Here is an 18451-nt window from a genome sequence, read left to right as displayed (position 1 = left end):
TTACATTCTTTTAAGGTTTCTCCTTTTAAAAATACTGGAGCCTTCTGTCTGATATATATGTGAACAGGGGCGGACTGACCATTGGGCCACTCGGGCACTGCCCGAGGGCCCCATACTACCAGGGGGCCCCATTGGGGTTGCCAGCCTCAGTAAAAACAGGGACAGTATCCCCTCAGTCCACAACCCCCCGCCCCACCCCCTCCCCCACCTAGCCACCCCCCGTCCCCACCCCCCCTCCCCCCCTCCCCCCTGCCCCCCCCTCCCTCTCCCGCCCCCCCCCCCAATAGAAACATGTCTGTGTATACTGTGTGATTGTATGTGTGTGTTGTGTCTACTGTGTGGCCCCATAGTCTCTGATTGCCTGGGCCCCATAATCTCCTATTGCCCGGGGGCCCCATGAGTTGTCAGTCCACCCCTGTATGTGAAGTTGTAGTCTATCGAGAAAAGAAATAAATAGAGATAATCCAAGTGGGGACAAAATAACATTTCATAGGATAAAATAGTGATTCATGAGAAATATGGTTTTGTAGTGGTTATATAACTATTTCAAGTGAGAAAGAAATGATTTAAAAATATGGGAATTATATGGTTTAAGGAGAAAAAAACCATGGGAAAAAATAATGAATACCGTTGACTCATGCAGCTTAGCAAATTTACCCTTATATCAATTAAATATAGTTAATGAACTGGTGGTAAAGAAGTGATATAGTTGTGCAGAGTAGTGCAAAGAACATACATTGAGAACTTCACATGTCCTGTAAAATGAAGGAGAAATACCCTTCAAAAGAGAAGTTATTTTCTAAAACACTCTAATCTGGTGTCCCGGTTCTAGGCAGAAGTGCATTTATGCTTGGGCTTGGAGAAAAAATGGTCCCATTCACCAAGTATCTTCTTATATAGTTAAGTAGGAGCGGGAGCTTTGTAATAACATTTGGTGTTGTTAAGGTTGGCATTAGTAACCTTGCAGATGTTGGGTCTTGTGGTCAGTTATCACAAGGGACTTTATCTGCATGTTCTCCCCATTTGTGAAATGTGAATGCTTGGTTCAGGTTACTGACTCAAAGAATTGAATGTAAACTAACATGTTCAAGTAGGCTTAAAATATCCACCACTTATATATTCCCTTTTGTATAGGTTTATTAAAAAGGTTAGTTCACTTTTTCAGAAATACTGAATAAGTTGAACTAACAGTTTACATGCTTCCCACTCCCCGATTCCTTCTGTATTTACCTCCGTAGGTGATGAGCTGTCTGTGCACATACAGCTGGAGTAGCAGTCTGAGGATCTGAAATCCGTACTCTTCTTCCCCTTCTTGTAGGGCTTCTGGGACAGATCAGAGAGATTCTGATTTGTTCAAGTCATCATATGTCAAGGCTGACCAATCAGAAATGCTCTGATCTGTTCTGTAAGCCCTATAGAAATTAGGGGAAGAAGAGTGTGGATTTCAGAAACCCTGGGCCGCTACACCAGATGTGTTGACACAGACAGCTCATCACCCATGGAGGTAAGTACAGCGTGGACCTGGGTGAGGGGTGTTGAGTTTTATGCTGGCAATACATGTTCAATCTTCTTGTACAACTTCCTTTAGTTTAACCTTGAAATATGCAGTGCAAGGGCCTGCCTAATTGAAAACAATTGAAAATTGTTTAGTTTTGACCTCATATTACATATTTTTTAGCAAATCCAAAAGAAGATTGTACCAGACAATTGAACATGTAAGGTCAGCCTTAGTCCACCTTTTCATTTTTCCTGAAAGGGTAAAATATCCCTTTAACTAAAACAAACAATTAAAACCCCAACTCCTGGAAGATAAAAAAATGTAATGTTACAGTAGCCAAATGCCCCCCCCCCCCCCAGCACCACAATGCAAGGGTTAAATGCTGCTTTTGGTCTAGAGGAATTGGTATAAGCAGTAATACTTCAATATTTATCTAATTCCTTTCACCTGCAAGCTTCCTACCCACTGTACAAATGGTCCATCAAAGCCTCTCCCATTGCTCATTGATTGCAGACTCTCTTACATCATAATGTACAATACAGGACCAGTGGGAGAATGGACAAGAGCACTGGCTCTCAGGGAAGTGAGGAATAAGATAAGTGTTGCTTTTTATTCCAATCCCTCTGCCCAAAGTGAGCATTTCAAGGGTATTTTTTAAAGCTGGCTGGAGCTTTAAAACCAATGGAACCAATGTTGGATTATATCAGGGATGAGATGGATGACACTGTGCTTCCTTACTTGTGCTGCCTGTTAGATACTGAAATTGAAGTAGAATTGACTACCATTGCGTAATAAAATAAATATATAACAAAGCTTTTGATCCTATTGACTTAAGTATTCATTCGATAAAGTCCTGCCATACCTGGCAGATTTAAATTTCAGTTCGTGATAACACTGTACAAAACTGTGGTATATGAACGTTATAGGCAAGGCCAGGAGAACAATCCCGCTGACAACACAAATTCCACCGAGTATCCTGCCAGGGACAGATATTGGGTACATGTCCCCATAGCCCACTGTGGTCATGGAAATGATCACCCACCAGCAGGCCGCCGGTATGCTGGCATAATCCTCATTTTTTGTTTCAAGGTCCAGGCCGTGCTCCAAGAGCTGAGCAAGTGCACCAAATATTGCCATTGCAACGCAAATAAACACCAACAGCATGACCATCTCCCGATAGCAGCGTTTCAGAGTGAGGCCTAGCGTCTGGAGGCCTAGGAAGTGTCTGGCGAGTTTTATAACCCAAAATATTCTCATCATCCTCAGGACCCTCAGCGTCACCCCAGCCCTCTGCAGTTGCGGGTTTTCGTCAGTGAAAACAGCCATGAAGACGGAGACATAATAAGGAGAGATGGCCAGCAAGTCAATGATGTTCAAGGGCTTCCTGACAAAGTCACATTTATTCTTCGAGACAATGAACCTGACGATGCACTCTGCCGTGAACCAGCCAATGCAGATAGCTTCAATTATCCTGTGAAAAGAAAACGTACTGAATAATTTATTTCCATAGGAACATTAAAAGGTCAACATTCTCTGCAATAAAATAGTTTTATTTATATTTTTCTAGATTAGGCAACCTATAAAAGCCTGCAACACAGCATACTGAAAAGTAGCATATCAATTAAATGACAGAATAGCTAAAAGGAAAGTATATTGGTTTTGTATATATGTTTCATTTTAGACAAAAAAAAAAAAAAAAGTATAATTTTTAAACTGGTATGAAATATTTTAATATGAATAGTTTAGTTTTGCTTTTTTATGTGTTTCCAGGCTATCCTTACTTGCTTTGCTGAAAAAAAGTTCTGTTTACATAGCTTCATAGCTCAAGCTGAAATTTACACAGATAACTAAATATGTCTGTCTGCTTCCTTTCCACCCCTTTACCTGTGAAAATGCTTCACTGGAAATTTTAAGCAGATGAGGGTCTGAAAGTAAACTGCTTCTGCTATACTCTTTCTCTTGATAAATACCATAGTCCTTAGTGTGCATAGTGCTTTTTGTGTTTTAAATGTGTATTTATATTGTATATACATACATAAAATATCAGTTTAAAATAATATAAACCTAAAAATAAAATTGATCCAAAACAATAATGTTTTCTCTTTAAAGTGATTGTAAATTCCGATTTTTTTTTACCTTAACCACTTAAGGACCAGAAGGATTTGCCCCCTTAAAGACCAGGCCATTTTTTGAGATACGGCACTGCGTCGCTTTAACTGACAATTGCGCAGTCGTGCGGCGTTGTACCCAAACAAAATTTATGTCCTTTTTTCCCACAAATAGAGCTTTCTTTTGGTGGTATTTGATCACCTTTGCGGTATTTATTTTTTGCGCTATAAACAAAAAAACGATAATTTTGAAAAAAAAAAACAATATTTTGAATTTTTTGCTATATTAAATATCCAAAAAAACTAATAAAAAAACCCAAAAACAAACTACTTCATCAGTTTAGGCTAATCTGTTTTCTTCTACATATTTTTGGCAAAAAAAAATTGCAATAAGCATATATTGAGTGGTTTGCGCTAAAGTTATAGCATCTACAAAATAGGGAATATAGTTATGGCATTTTTATAATTTTTTATTTTTTTTTACTAGTAATGACAGTGATCTGCGTTTTTAATTGGGACTTTAACATTGCGGCAAACAGATCGGACACTTTTGACACTTTTTTGAGACCAGTGACAATTATACAGCGATCAGAGCTAAAAATAGTCACTGATTACTGTATAAATGTCACTGGCAGGGAAGGGGTTAACACTAGGGGGCCATCAAGGGGTTAAGTGTTCCCTAGGGAGGTGTTTCTAACTGTGGGTGGGAGTCAACTGACAGGGAATAGAGAGAGAGATCGCTGTTCCTGATCACTAGGAATAGCAGATCTCTCTCTACTCCCCTGTCAGAAAGGGGATCCCTTTGATTACATTGACAGATCCTCATTCTGGCTCTCTGAGGAGCGATTGCGGGTCACCGGCAGACATCGTGGCCGCTGGTCATGCCACAGGCGTGCGTAAAGTGGCCAACGTACACCTACGGCAATTCACGCAACCGTGCCAACCTGCCGCAGTATAATTACGGTGGCTGGTCAGCAAGCGTTTTATTGCATTCTATGCATTAAGACAGGGGTAGGGAACCTTTTTGAACGCCACATATTTTAAAATGTAATTCCACGAGAGCCATATAATATGTTTAAAACTGAATTATAATTTTTTTTAATCGATTAATCGACTAATTTCAATTATAACTGTAATATCCACGTCATCTCCCCCACTGTAATATCCACATCTCCCCTACGATTTTCTGCTTGCTTACCACTACACAGGCAGGCAGATCCACGAGCAGTTGAGGCGGGTGCTGATGACGTCAGCGTGCCACTCACCTAGGCCGCCGCTGGGTGTGCCAAGATGGCCACAGCTCCGGAGCTAGGTCGAAGCTGCGGCCTTTCCTATGGGCTCAATCCACGGATCCGTGGATTGAGAGGTGAGAGCCAGATGCAGCCATCAAAAGAGCCACATCTGGCTCGCGAGCCATAGGTTCCCTACCACTGCATTAAGATGTAGCAGAGTCGCCGGCCCCCAGAGGCCTAATGGTGACCTCAAGAGTTAGGGAGACCTGACATTCTTCCTTGTAAAGTGGGATACCAGGCATGGTGGGTGTAATACAAGACGAAATGATGGGCGCCAGTCACTTTTTGAATGCGAGCAAGAGATTTATTGTCTCTTAACAAGAACTGTGGGTGTGGGTCAGAGTCAGGACTAGTGATGGACGAACTTCCGACGGGACGTTTCGCGAAAGCGAAATGCGAACGGACCCAAACGTTCGCGAAACCGAACGTTCGCCGCGGGCCCCATTGACTTCAATGGGAGGCGAACTTTGCAAACCTTCATGTCGAATTTGCGGCCACGTGGTAATTATTAGGGGGTAAAACGTAGTCCCACCATCTGGACAATGACATAATACATGTATGAGGTGAATTTGGGATCGATAACTACAAGCATTTTTATTTTATTTGGGAAATTGTTCTAACAATTCAGGACTATGGAGCTAATGAAGGCAATGGAGGAGAGGGAAGGTCAGGGACCAGGGTAGGCAAAGAAGAGGGTGCAGGAGATGATCACCAGCAGCGTGACATACCGGAATGACACATGCACCGTGATAGAGGCATCTGACAGCAGCACCGTAATACAGAGCACTGACAGCAGCACCGTGACATACAGCGCTGACAGCAGCACCGTGACATACAGCGCTGACAGCAGCACCGTGACATACAGCGCTGACAGCAGCACCGTGACATACAGCGCTGACAGCAGCACCGTGACATACAGCGCTGACAGCAGCACCGTGACATACAGCGCTGACAGCAGCACCGTGACATACAGCGCTGACAGCAGCACCGTGACATACAGCGCTGACAGCAGCACCGTGACATACAGCGCTGACAGCAGCACCGTGACATACAGCGCTGACAGCAGCACCGTGACATACAGCGCTGACAGCAGCACCGTGACATACAGCACTGACAGCAGCACCGTAAGCAGCCCCAGGAGGAAGTCAGCACAGCACAGGGATGGTGTGATCCCCTCATAATAAGAACCCCCAGGAGGAAGTCAGCACAGCACAGGGATAGTGTGATCCCTTCATAATAAGAACCCCCAGGAGGAAGTCAGCACAGCACAGGGATATCATAAGCAGCCCCAGTAGAAATATGACACCGCTCAACCTCTTCAAAGAGGAGGGTAGGGGCATATAGTACGGTGTGCTTTTTTGGGTCAAGGAAGTGAGCCAAATGAATTAAGAAGGTCTGTGTGCTTGATTAAAAAAATAGTTTATAGACATATACATGGTCTACTGGTCACATGTGTTGAATTCCTCCGAGATCCATGCCTCATTCATTTTTAGAAATGTGAGGTAGTTAACACTGTGGTGAGCTAGGCGAGTACGCTTATCGGTCACAATCCCCCCTGCTGCGCTGAACGTCCTTTCGGACAGGACACTGGATGAGGGGCAAGCCAACAGTTCGATTGCAAATTGGGCAAGCTCTGGCCAGAGGTCAAGCCTGCCCACCCAGTAGTCTAGGGGTTCATCACTCCTCAGAGCGTCCACATCGGCCGTTAACCCAATGTAGTCGGACACCTGACGGTCTAGGCGTTCCCTGATGCTGGATCCGGATGACACCTGTCGATGGGTCGGCTGAAAGAATGACCTCATATCCGAAGTCACCAACACATCTTCAAACCGGCCTCTTCTTGCAGGCGCTGTTGGATTGGTACCCGCAAATCCTTCTCTGGGAGTGGGAATTGCTCCTCTGCCAGCGCACGCAAAAGCAGAATGCAGCATTTCTCGAAGCAAGGCCTGGAAGTGCTGCATTCTGACAGCCCTCTGCGACGGCGGTAACATTTCCGCCATTTTGTGTTTGTACCGGGGGTCTAAGTACGTTGCCACCCAGTACTGGTCCTTGACCCTCATGCTTTTTATACGGGGGTCCCTATTAAAACACTGGAGCATGAAGGCCCCCATTTGCACTAAAGTGGAAGCGGTGTGGTGGCCTGGCTCCTGCTCATCATCCAGGATAATGTCGTCCTCTTCATTCTCCTCTCCCCATCCTCGCACAACAGGGATCCCAGAAAGGTTTAAAGCATGCTCTTCTTGCTCCTGCTCATCCGCCCCGGCACCATCCTCCTCTGACTCCTCATCAGACTCCTGTTGTTGACTTGTCTCAGATAGAGTAGCCCCCCCTGGGAATTCATCCAGCATTGCGACTTCCTCATCTTCCCGCTCCTGCTCCTCCACAGCCTGATCAATGACACGACGCAATGCACGCTCCAGAAAGAAGGCATAAGGTACCATGTCACTGATGGCGCCATGGCTGCGACTGACCAGTTTGGTGATCTCCTCAAATGGCCGCAGAAGTCTGCATGTGTCGCGCATGAGCAGCCACTGGCGCGGTGAAAAAAAACCCAGCTCCCCAGAACCGTTTCTTTCGCAGAGTTCATACAGGTAGACGTTAACTGCACGTTTCTGCTGGAGCAGCCTATCAAGCATATAGAAGGTTGAGTTCCATCGCGTCGGGCAATCGCAAATAAGACGTCTGACCGGCAGATGGTGTCGCCGCTGAATGTCAGCAAGGCGAGCCATGGCCGTGTAAGATCTTCTGAAATGGGCCGAGATTTTCCTTGCCTGCCGCAAGATGTCCTGGACCCCAGGGTATTTGACAAGGAATCGCTGCACGACCAAGTTTAAGACGTGTGCCATGCACGGCACGTGCGTGATTTTGCCCTGTTTCAATGCGCTAAGCAGATTGGCACCGTTGTCACACACCACTTTACCAACTGTCAAATTGAGCGGTGTTAGCCACTCATCTGCCTGTGAACGCAAAGCTGAAAGGAGTGCCGGGCCAGTGTGGCTCTTTGCTTCCAGGCACAACAGACGCAGCACGGCATGGCAACGTCTCACCTGGCATGTGGAATAGGTTCTGGGGAGCTTGGGCGGTGCAGTGGAAGAGACGCTAGCAGCGGAAAAGGAGGAGGCAGCTGAGGAGGAGAGGGAGGAGGATGGAGTAGGAGGAGGAGAAGAAGAGTCAGGCCTGCATGCAATCCGTGGCGGTAAAACCAAATCTACACGGGTGCCACGGGTTACATGCTTGACGGCCGTCAGAAGGTTCACCCAGTGGGCAGTAAAACTGATATACCTTCCCTGCCCGTGTTTGCTAGACCACGTGTCTGTGGTCAGATGTATCTTGGCACCGACACTGTGTGCCAGAGATACATTCACTTGCCGCTGAACATGGCCATATAGCTCTGGGATGCCCTTCTCTGAGAAATACTTCCTTCCTGGGACCTTCCATTGTGGTGTTCCAATGGCCACAAATTTGCGAAAGGCCTCCGAGTCCACCAGTTTATATGGCAGTAGTTGGCGGGCTATGAGTTCTGACAAGCCAGCCGCCAACCGTTGGGCAAGAGGGTTATCCGGCGTCATCATTTTTTTACGCTCAAACATTAGGCCCACGGAAGCCTGCCTTTTTGCAGAAAAATGTGAGCTTGGCGTGATGGAAGGTGGAGTGGAGGACAATTGTGAGGAGAGAGGAGAAGGAGAAGTAGAAGACGAGGCTGGACGGTGAGAGCCTGCAGTGTGGCTTTGTGTGTTCCGTTGCTCCCACTGGGCTCGGTGATGGCTGCTCATGTGCCTTCTTAAGGCGGTCGTCCCTAGGTGAGTATTGGGCTTACCGCGACTAACGCGTTGACTGCAAAGATTGCAGATGGCAACGCTATTGTCAGCAGCGGACACGTTAAAAAAAGCCCACACTGCGGAGCCATGTGCCGGTGTCCTGGGAGCGCCAGATGTGACCGTACATGGTCGATGACTCGCTCCTGATACATTTGCAGTCTGCTTTGTCCCTGCTGTGCAATGTAAGTCATTGCTGCTTCTCCTCCCTATCTGCTGGTCCATATCTCCCTCTGAACTCCCCTCCTCTTCCTCTCTTGTGGGCACCCACGTGACATCACTAGACACGTCATCATCAACGTCACCTTCCCCACCGCTATAAGTAGAGATCTCGGAGTAGGCAGCAACACCGGGGACCAACCTCCTCCTTGGGCTGATCTGGGTACTGGCGTCAGACTGCTGAGTAGCGCTTGTTGCTACCTCCTCTTCCTGATCCAATACCAAGAGTGGCTGCGCATCAGAAATGTCCTCTTGATATGGATCGGAAAATAATTCCAGTGACTCAAGCGGAAGGTATGTGGTGGTGGTGGTGGTGGTCGTGTTGTTGGTGGTAGTGTCTTTGGGGGTGCACATAGCAGAGAGTGAAGAAGAGGGTGCAGATCGAGAGGATGAGGAGGGTGCAGAAGAGTAAGGCTGAGCGAGCCACTCAACCAAGTCTGGTGCATCCTTTAAAGTAATTGAACGCACCTTCTGCAACTTCCCACTTTGGCTCAAGCCTGTTGCTCCTGCCCTACCCCTACCACCCCTGCGGAAGGGCCTGCCTCTTCCTCTGCCTGTCATTTTTTAAATGACCCTGTGACAAAACTCTTAGTCCCTATACCGATGAAGGACTGCTGCAGTATAGGGCAGCGGTCAGCAGTGGTGCACGTCAACCCTATCTATTGTGGACCGATAGCGGTCCTTACAGAACAGCAGACTGTACCGCACTCAAGCCTATGTACCGTAGCACCCTATACCAAGTTACCAGTCCTTATAAGAACTTTTGTGGACCAAGCAGGTTGTGTATTAGTGTTTAGCAGACTGTACGTCAGTCCCTATACCGCTGAAGGACTGCTGCAGTATAGGGCAGCGGTCAGCAGTGGTGCACGTCAACCCTATCTATTGTGGACCGATAGCGGTCCTTACAGAACAGCAGACTGTACCGCACTCAAGCCTATGTACCGTAGCACCCTATACCAAGTTACCAGTCCTTATAAGAACTTTTGTGGACCAAGCAGGTTGTGTATTAGTGTTTAGCAGACTGTACGTCAGTCCCTATACCGCTGAAGGACTGCTGCAGTATAGGGCAGCGGTCAGCAGTGGTGCACGTCAACCCTATCTATTGTGGACCGATAGCGGTCCTTACAGAACAGCAGACTGTACCGCACTCAAGCCTATGTACCGTAGCACCCTATACCAAGTTACCAGTCCTTATAAGAACTTTTGTGGACCAAGCAGGTTGTGTATTAGTGTTTAGCAGACTGTACGTCAGTCCCTATACCGCTGAAGGACTGCTGCAGTATAGGGCAGCGGTCAGCAGTGGTGCACGTCAACCCTATCTATTGTGGACCGATAGCGGTCCTTACAGAACAGCAGACTGTACCGCACTCAAGCCTATGTACCGTAGCACCCTATACCAAGTTACCAGTCCTTATAAGAACTTTTGTGGAACAAGCAGGTTGTGTGTTAGTGATTAGCAGACTGTACGTCAGTCCCTATACCGCTGAAGGACTGCTGCAGTATAGGTGAGCGGTCAGCAGTGGTGCACGTCAACCCTATCTATTGTGGACCGATAGCGGTCCTTACAGAACAGCAGACTGTACCGCACTCAAGCCTATGTACCGTAGCACCCTATACCAAGTTACCAGTCCTTATAAGAACTTTTGTGGACCAAGCAGGTTGTGTATTAGTGTTTAGCAGACTGTACGTCAGTCCCTATACCGCTGAAGGACTGCTGCAGTATAGGGCAGCGGTCAGCAGTGGTGCACGTCAACCCTATCTATTGTGGACCGATAGCGGTCCTTACAGAACAGCAGACTGTACCGCACTCAAGCCTATGTACCGTAGCACCCTATACCAAGTTACCAGTCCTTATAAGAACTTTTGTGGAACAAGCAGGTTGTGTGTTAGTGATTAGCAGACTGTACGTCAGTCCCTATACCGCTGAAGGACTGCTGCAGTATAGGTGAGCGGTCAGCAGTGGTGCACGTCAACCCTATCTATTGTGGACCTATAGCGGTCCTTACAGAACAGCAGACTGTACCGCACTCAAGCCTATGTACCGTAGCACCCTATACCAAGTTACCAGTCCTTATAAGAACTTTTGTGGACCAAGCAGGTTGTGTATTAGTGTTTAGCAGACTGTACGTCAGTCCCTATACCGCTGAAGGACTGCTGCAGTATAGGGCAGCGGTCAGCAGTGGTGCACGTCAACCCTATCTATTGTGGACCGATAGCGGTCCTTACAGAACAGCAGACTGTACCGCACTCAAGCCTATGTACCGTAGCACCCTATACCAAGTTACCAGTCCTTATAAGAACTTTTGTGGACCAAGCAGGTTGTGTATTAGTGTTTAGCAGACTGTACGTCAGTCCCTATACCGCTGAAGGACTGCTGCAGTATAGGGCAGCGGTCAGCAGTGGTGCACGTCAACCCTATCTATTGTGGACCGATAGCGGTCCTTACAGAACAGCAGACTGTACCGCACTCAAGCCTATGTACCGTAGCACCCTATACCAAGTTACCAGTCCTTATAAGAACTTTTGTGGAACAAGCAGGTTGTGTGTTAGTGATTAGCAGACTGTACGTCAGTCCCTATACCGCTGAAGGACTGCTGCAGTATAGGTGAGCGGTCAGCAGTGGTGCACGTCAACCCTATCTATTGTGGACCTATAGCGGTCCTTACAGAACAGCAGACTGTACCGCACTCAAGCCTATGTACCGTAGCACCCTATACCAAGTTACCAGTCCTTATAAGAACTTTTGTGGACCAAGCAGGTTGTGTATTAGTGTTTAGCAGACTGTACGTCAGTCCCTATACCGCTGAAGGACTGCTGCAGTATAGGGCAGCGGTCAGCAGTGGTGCACGTCAACCCTATCTATTGTGGACCGATAGCGGTCCTTACAGAACAGCAGACTGTACCGCACTCAAGCCTATGTACCGTAGCACCCTATACCAAGTTACCAGTCCTTATAAGAACTTTTGTGGACCAAGCAGGTTGTGTATTAGTGTTTAGCAGACTGTACGTCAGTCCCTATACCGCTGAAGGACTGCTGCAGTATAGGGCAGCGGTCAGCAGTGGTGCACGTCAACCCTATCTATTGTGGACCGATAGCGGTCCTTACAGAACAGCAGACTGTACCGCACTCAAGCCTATGTACCGTAGCACCCTATACCAAGTTACCAGTCCTTATAAGAACTTTTGTGGACCAAGCAGGTTGTGTATTAGTGTTTAGCAGACTGTACGTCAGTCCCTATACCGCTGAAGGACTGCTGCAGTATAGGGCAGCGGTCAGCAGTGGTGCACGTCAACCCTATCTATTGTGGACCGATAGCGGTCCTTACAGAACAGCAGACTGTACCGCACTCAAGCCTATGTACCGTAGCACCCTATACCAAGTTACCAGTCCTTATAAGAACTTTTGTGGACCAAGCAGGTTGTGTATTAGTGTTTAGCAGACTGTACGTCAGTCCCTATACCGCTGAAGGACTGCTGCAGTATAGGGCAGCGGTCAGCAGTGGTGCACGTCAACCCTATCTATTGTGGACCGATAGCGGTCCTTACAGAACAGCAGACTGTACCGCACTCAAGCCTATGTACCGTAGCACCCTATACCAAGTTACCAGTCCTTATAAGAACTTTTGTGGAACAAGCAGGTTGTGTGTTAGTGATTAGCAGACTGTACGTCAGTCCCTATACCGCTGAAGGACTGCTGCAGTATAGGTGAGCGGTCAGCAGTGGTGCACGTCAACCCTATCTATTGTGGACCTATAGCGGTCCTTACAGAACAGCAGACTGTACCGCACTCAAGCCTATGTACCGTAGCACCCTATACCAAGTTACCAGTCCTTATAAGAACTTTTGTGGACCAAGCAGGTTGTGTATTAGTGTTTAGCAGACTGTACGTCAGTCCCTATACCGCTGAAGGACTGCTGCAGTATAGGGCAGCGGTCAGCAGTGGTGCACGTCAACCCTATCTATTGTGGACCGATAGCGGTCCTTACAGAACAGCAGACTGTACCGCACTCAAGCCTATGTACCGTAGCACCCTATACCAAGTTACCAGTCCTTATAAGAACTTTTGTGGACCAAGCAGGTTGTGTATTAGTGTTTAGCAGACTGTACGTCAGTCCCTATACCGCTGAAGGACTGCTGCAGTATAGGGCAGCGGTCAGCAGTGGTGCACGTCAACCCTATCTATTGTGGACCGATAGCGGTCCTTACAGAACAGCAGACTGTACCGCACTCAAGCCTATGTACCGTAGCACCCTATACCAAGTTACCAGTCCTTATAAGAACTTTTGTGGAACAAGCAGGTTGTGTGTTAGTGATTAGCAGACTGTACGTCAGTCCCTATACCGCTGAAGGACTGCTGCAGTATAGGTGAGCGGTCAGCAGTGGTGCACGTCAACCCTATCTATTGTGGACCGATAGCGGTCCTTACAGAACAGCAGACTGTACCGCACTCAAGCCTATGTACCGTAGCACCCTATACCAAGTTACCAGTCCTTATAAGAACTTTTGTGGACCAAGCAGGTTGTGTATTAGTGTTTAGCAGACTGTACGTCAGTCCCTATACCGCTGAAGGACTGCTGCAGTATAGGGCAGCGGTCAGCAGTGGTGCACGTCAACCCTATCTATTGTGGACCGATAGCGGTCCTTACAGAACAGCAGACTGTACCGCACTCAAGCCTATGTACCGTAGCACCCTATACCAAGTTACCAGTCCTTATAAGAACTTTTGTGGAACAAGCAGGTTGTGTGTTAGTGATTAGCAGACTGTACGTCAGTCCCTATACCGCTGAAGGACTGCTGCAGTATAGGTGAGCGGTCAGCAGTGGTGCACGTCAACCCTATCTATTGTGGACCTATAGCGGTCCTTACAGAACAGCAGACTGTACCGCACTCAAGCCTATGTACCGTAGCACCCTATACCAAGTTACCAGTCCTTATAAGAACTTTTGTGGACCAAGCAGGTTGTGTATTAGTGTTTAGCAGACTGTACGTCAGTCCCTATACCGCTGAAGGACTGCTGCAGTATAGGGCAGCGGTCAGCAGTGGTGCACGTCAACCCTATCTATTGTGGACCGATAGCGGTCCTTACAGAACAGCAGACTGTACCGCACTCAAGCCTATGTACCGTAGCACCCTATACCAAGTTACCAGTCCTTATAAGAACTTTTGTGGAACAAGCAGGTTGTGTGTTAGTGATTAGCAGACTGTACGTCAGTCCCTATACCGCTGAAGGACTGCTGCAGTATAGGGCAGCGGTCAGCAGTGGTGCACGTCAACCCTATCTATTGTGGACCGATAGCGGTCCTTACAGAACAGCAGACTGTACCGCACTCAAGCCTTTGTACCGTAGCACCCTATACCAAGTTACCAGTCCTTATACGAACTTTTGTGGAACAAGTGAGTTGTGAATGTTTAGCAGACTGCAGCAGAAGGGCAGCAGTCAAGTATAATATCCTTTCTATATTTGGAAGAAAGAATATTATACATGTACAAGCCTATTACTGTACCACTGATACCAGTCCTGAAAAGAACCTTTGTGGAACTAATAATAACAGCAAGTCTTTAAAATTACCCTCACTGCCTGACAACACTGCTTCCTTCCTGTCCCTATACAAATTGGCAAAAAAAGAGAACGATTAGTGGTTACTGGAACAGCTCTTTTGTGGACCTTGATAGTAACAGCTAATGATGATGATGATGATGATGATGATGAAAGACTAATCTGGCTGTCCCTGTAGCATACACCGTCCTTTCCCTTTCTCTAAACTAACAAAAGACACTCAGGCTGCTGCAAGAATCAGCAGCACAGCAAACCTATCAACACCTAACACCTATACCAGTCCTGAAAAGAACTTTTGTGTACCAAATAGCTAGTGGTTTATCTCTCCCTACTCCACACAGGAACCTGTCCCTATCGTAACAGAAGAAAGAATGTAAAATGGCCACCGGATCGGGTGTATTTATAGGTTAGGGGGAATGTACAAGTGTCCATGTGCTGTCATGTCTCAATTGGCTGTCCTGTATCACATGATAAACGTGTCACCAAAGGTTAAAGTTCTTGTATACATTAAACACGTAAGTCCGCCGCGGCGAACGACGGAAAAAGGCGTTCGAACGTGCGGACCGCGAATGTCGGAAATTCGCCGCGAAACGACCGCCGGGCGAAACGTTCGTCCATCACTAGTCAGGACACCCTTAGGTAGATGCAATGTTAGTTAGCAGACTCCAAGACGCTATAGGAAGACAGTTACACAGGGAAACACCTCCAGCCGGATGCCACGTCTGTATAAGTAGGACTGCTGTCTCCTTTGGCACTGAACTTGTAACAGTCACTAAAGGTAGTTGCACATAACTCTTGGTAACACAGAACAGTTCATTTCTTATCTTAAAGTATCCCACTGTAGTTCTTCAATCACTGAGCTCCTAGTCTCTCACTAGACTTCCAAAACCCAGTCATCACTGGATCTCCTGAGCTCTTCCACAGCTATCCCGCTGTATACTCCTCAAGTGTCACCCCCAATAACCTGCTGGGTCCCTGGCTTGGCACTTGCTGAAGCTGTCCCACCATCCCGGCTGGTGAGAAGAATGCTCTGGTACTTGCTCAAGCTTACGCACTGTAGTCTCCAGTAATAAGCTGGATGGTCCTGTAGTGGTGACTGCTTCCCCTTTACCTCTGACCACAACTGATTCCCCGTCCGGCTGAACCTTCACAATATGGTTAGACTCCAGTCCTGTAGCTCCAACCCATGCTGCTTCTCCTGCCTCTGGATAGGCCTCAGGAAGCCTGCAGCCAGGTGTCCCCCGGGACAACATAACACACGTCTACCCAGACAGCCATCCAGGTGGCACAGAACCCGATCACCCGCCTCCACCCAAATAAATAGGCTCTCCAAGCAGGCAAAGGGACTCAAGAAACCCCTTCCTTTTGGCTGAGACACCCCATCCATTCATTAACTGTTCTTGCTATGCACTTGTTTATCAGGAGGGAGAGACTCAGGAGAACCTTGGGTCTCGTGCATGTCGCTGGATGGAGATCAAGCTTAGGTAGGTATTAGTGGGCAGAAGGGGGAGTTGCACACTGAAGTTTTTTTACCTTCATGCATTGAATGCATGAAGTTAAAAACCTTCAGCCTTTACAACCACTTTAAGAAAACAAATTTGACTTAAAACCATTTTTCTTTTTGGACAGTAAAAACCAAACATTAATTTGAATAAAATGTTTAATAAAATATCAGGTTCATGGTATCACTTCCATTTTGTTTATAATATTACTTCCCTGTTATTAAAGTGGAAGTAAACCCATGGGATTTAAACAGTTTAAAAAAAAGGCATCCCGGGAATGCTAACTGCACATTGGCTGTGCTCTCAGCCAAACTATCAAACCATCCAATGGCTGGTGTCATAACAAATCACATGTGCAGCACCATAGCAGTTGAAGATTAAACAGAGGCAAAGATGGCAGCTTTCTTGGCTGAAAACGATAGGGGAGATTACTTCCACTTTAAAAATATAATATTCTAGCATTATAGTAAACATTGCTCTCTTCGCTTTTATAAAGCAATGTTTAGGCCTCTTTCACACGGACTGTCCGTTCAGGTCCGCCTGTTAGTTTTTTAGGCGGACCTGAACGGACACTCCATAGACCTCTATGGAGTGCCTGATGTCAGCGGTGACATGTCCGTTGACATCCGACCCGCTCCGATCCGAAAAAGTGTAATGGAGAAAAAACCTACTTTTCCATCCATCTGAGGATCGGATCGGGTGATGACGGGTTCTACGGTCCATCCTCATTCGATCCCATAGGGGAGAGCAGCGCTCTGACACGTCCTTCCCTACACAGTGTGCAGAGACGGACCTGTCATCTGCCTGCTCAGCGGGGATCGACGGAGCGATCCCCCGCTGACACGTCCGTGTGAAGGAGCCCTAATACTTTTTCCATGTTCTATTCAGGTGCAAACCTGCAAAAGAGGCAACGCCAAAGTGATAATAAAGCCCAGACTTCCTGCAATGTGTGATGTCAACTCCCTGCTCCCCAGCTTCAGCTGCACAGACTTCTGAGGGTCCATTAGTCAATATGTTCTTATTAATAATGAATTAATTAATAACCAGAATTTATTCTCTTCTTTCACCAAACAAATGCAAACCTTCCCTGCAAATTTAAATAATATTGGTGGATATGGTGAAATAATTCCATTTCTTAGTTAGAACACATTGATACATGAGGCTCTTTGTGCAAGTTGTCTCAGAAGACTTCACGGTAATTATTGCTATAGAATCCAGACTATTGCTATAGAATCCAGACTGTCATGATTATTCACTAAAACAATACTGAGAAGCAAAGTGCCATAGATACCTATGACAATCAGTCAAAGACTTTCTTTTCTGGTTTGCCTCCAGTAACATTCAACTGAAGGGTATAGGTTTTTGCAATGTGCACTTGCTCTGTTTATTGAATGACCCTGTATAAGTAAACTAGACAGGCTTAGTATCAGTTCTTGTATGTAGCTATGCCATTTGAAATTGGATACAGTTTTTTTTATTTTCAAAAAGATTTTATTGAGATATCACAATAACAAGCATGCGAAAAGAACATATTGTATACCAAATGTTGAAAATCATACAATGGTAGGACCCAAGATACAGTCACATAATATGTTTTCAGCAAGGAATGTATGTCACTAGTACCTAGGATCATAGGCTTAGGGCCCTGTAGCCAAGATCCGTGAGCAATGGGTGAAAAGGTCCGGTAAGTCCGGAGGTGATCCATCCCCCCAGACACCCCTATGGGCTGTGCCTAGGGGGGATGCAACACCACCTATCAATGACAAGACAAGTATGATAATGTGTAAAAGGTAGTCCCTCTATATCTAAAGGGTAACTGCTGAAGATATCTAAGAGCTACACGTGGAATCTAGCTAACTTATAACAAATATATAAGTAACAAGAGAACAACAATCAGGTGATTCTCACTGCCGGCTCTATCTGGTCTGGGTATAATGCTAAAGAGGTCATGTGAGGGTTATGCAGCCAGGGTGGGCCAGCCAGGAGGACCAGTGTTTGTCAAATCTGGAATTTTTCATGTGAATTTTTGAAAAAAGAAATTCCATGCGACAATGTTCATTGAGGATGGCTATGAGCTCAAAAAGGGATGGAGGAAGGGGGTTTTTCCATGCACGTGCAATGAGCAGGCGTGCTGAGATTAGTATATGGTGTATCAGAGGTAAACTGACGATGGGCCAGTGGTGAGAGTCCAGACCAAATAGAGCCATACGTGGAGACAACTGTTGGGAAGAGTTGGTCAGAGACTGTACAAGGGAGGATACTTGGTTCCAGAAGATAGCTATAACAGGACAGCTCCACCAGATGTGGAACATATCCCCTGTTGAGTTGCAGTTCCTCCAACATTGTGGAGAGTGAGTGGGGAAGATAGCTGCTAATTTATCGGGTGTGTAATACCACTTATGAAAGATTTTCATGAGTGTTTCCCAATGGGAAATGTTCCTGGAGTAAACTAGCGGGGTG

At 46.6% G+C, this 18451-nt stretch overlaps 1 protein-coding gene across 2 annotated transcripts in view; it reads right to left on the bottom strand.

Annotated features, from left to right (window-relative positions):
• Positions 1-331: 331 nt before the first annotated feature.
• Positions 332-18451, bottom strand: part of KCNG3 (potassium voltage-gated channel modifier subfamily G member 3) — a 78444-nt gene continuing 60324 nt past the window's right edge. For both annotated transcript variants that reach the window (XM_077485685.1, XM_077485686.1), the window contains exon 2: positions 332-2969. In XM_077485685.1, coding sequence (XP_077341811.1) covers positions 2321-2969 — 649 coding nt within the window. In that variant the 3' untranslated portion in view covers positions 332-2320. The remainder of the gene's footprint in view (positions 2970-18451) is intronic.

The sequence above is a fragment of the Lithobates pipiens genome, unplaced genomic scaffold, assembly GCF_037356315.1.
Source record: "Lithobates pipiens isolate NorthernLeopardFrog02 unplaced genomic scaffold, aLitPip1_a1.2 Scaffold_18, whole genome shotgun sequence".
Lineage (NCBI taxonomy): Eukaryota > Metazoa > Chordata > Amphibia > Anura > Ranidae > Lithobates > Lithobates pipiens.
This window is presented reverse-complemented; position numbering and strand designations above follow the sequence as displayed.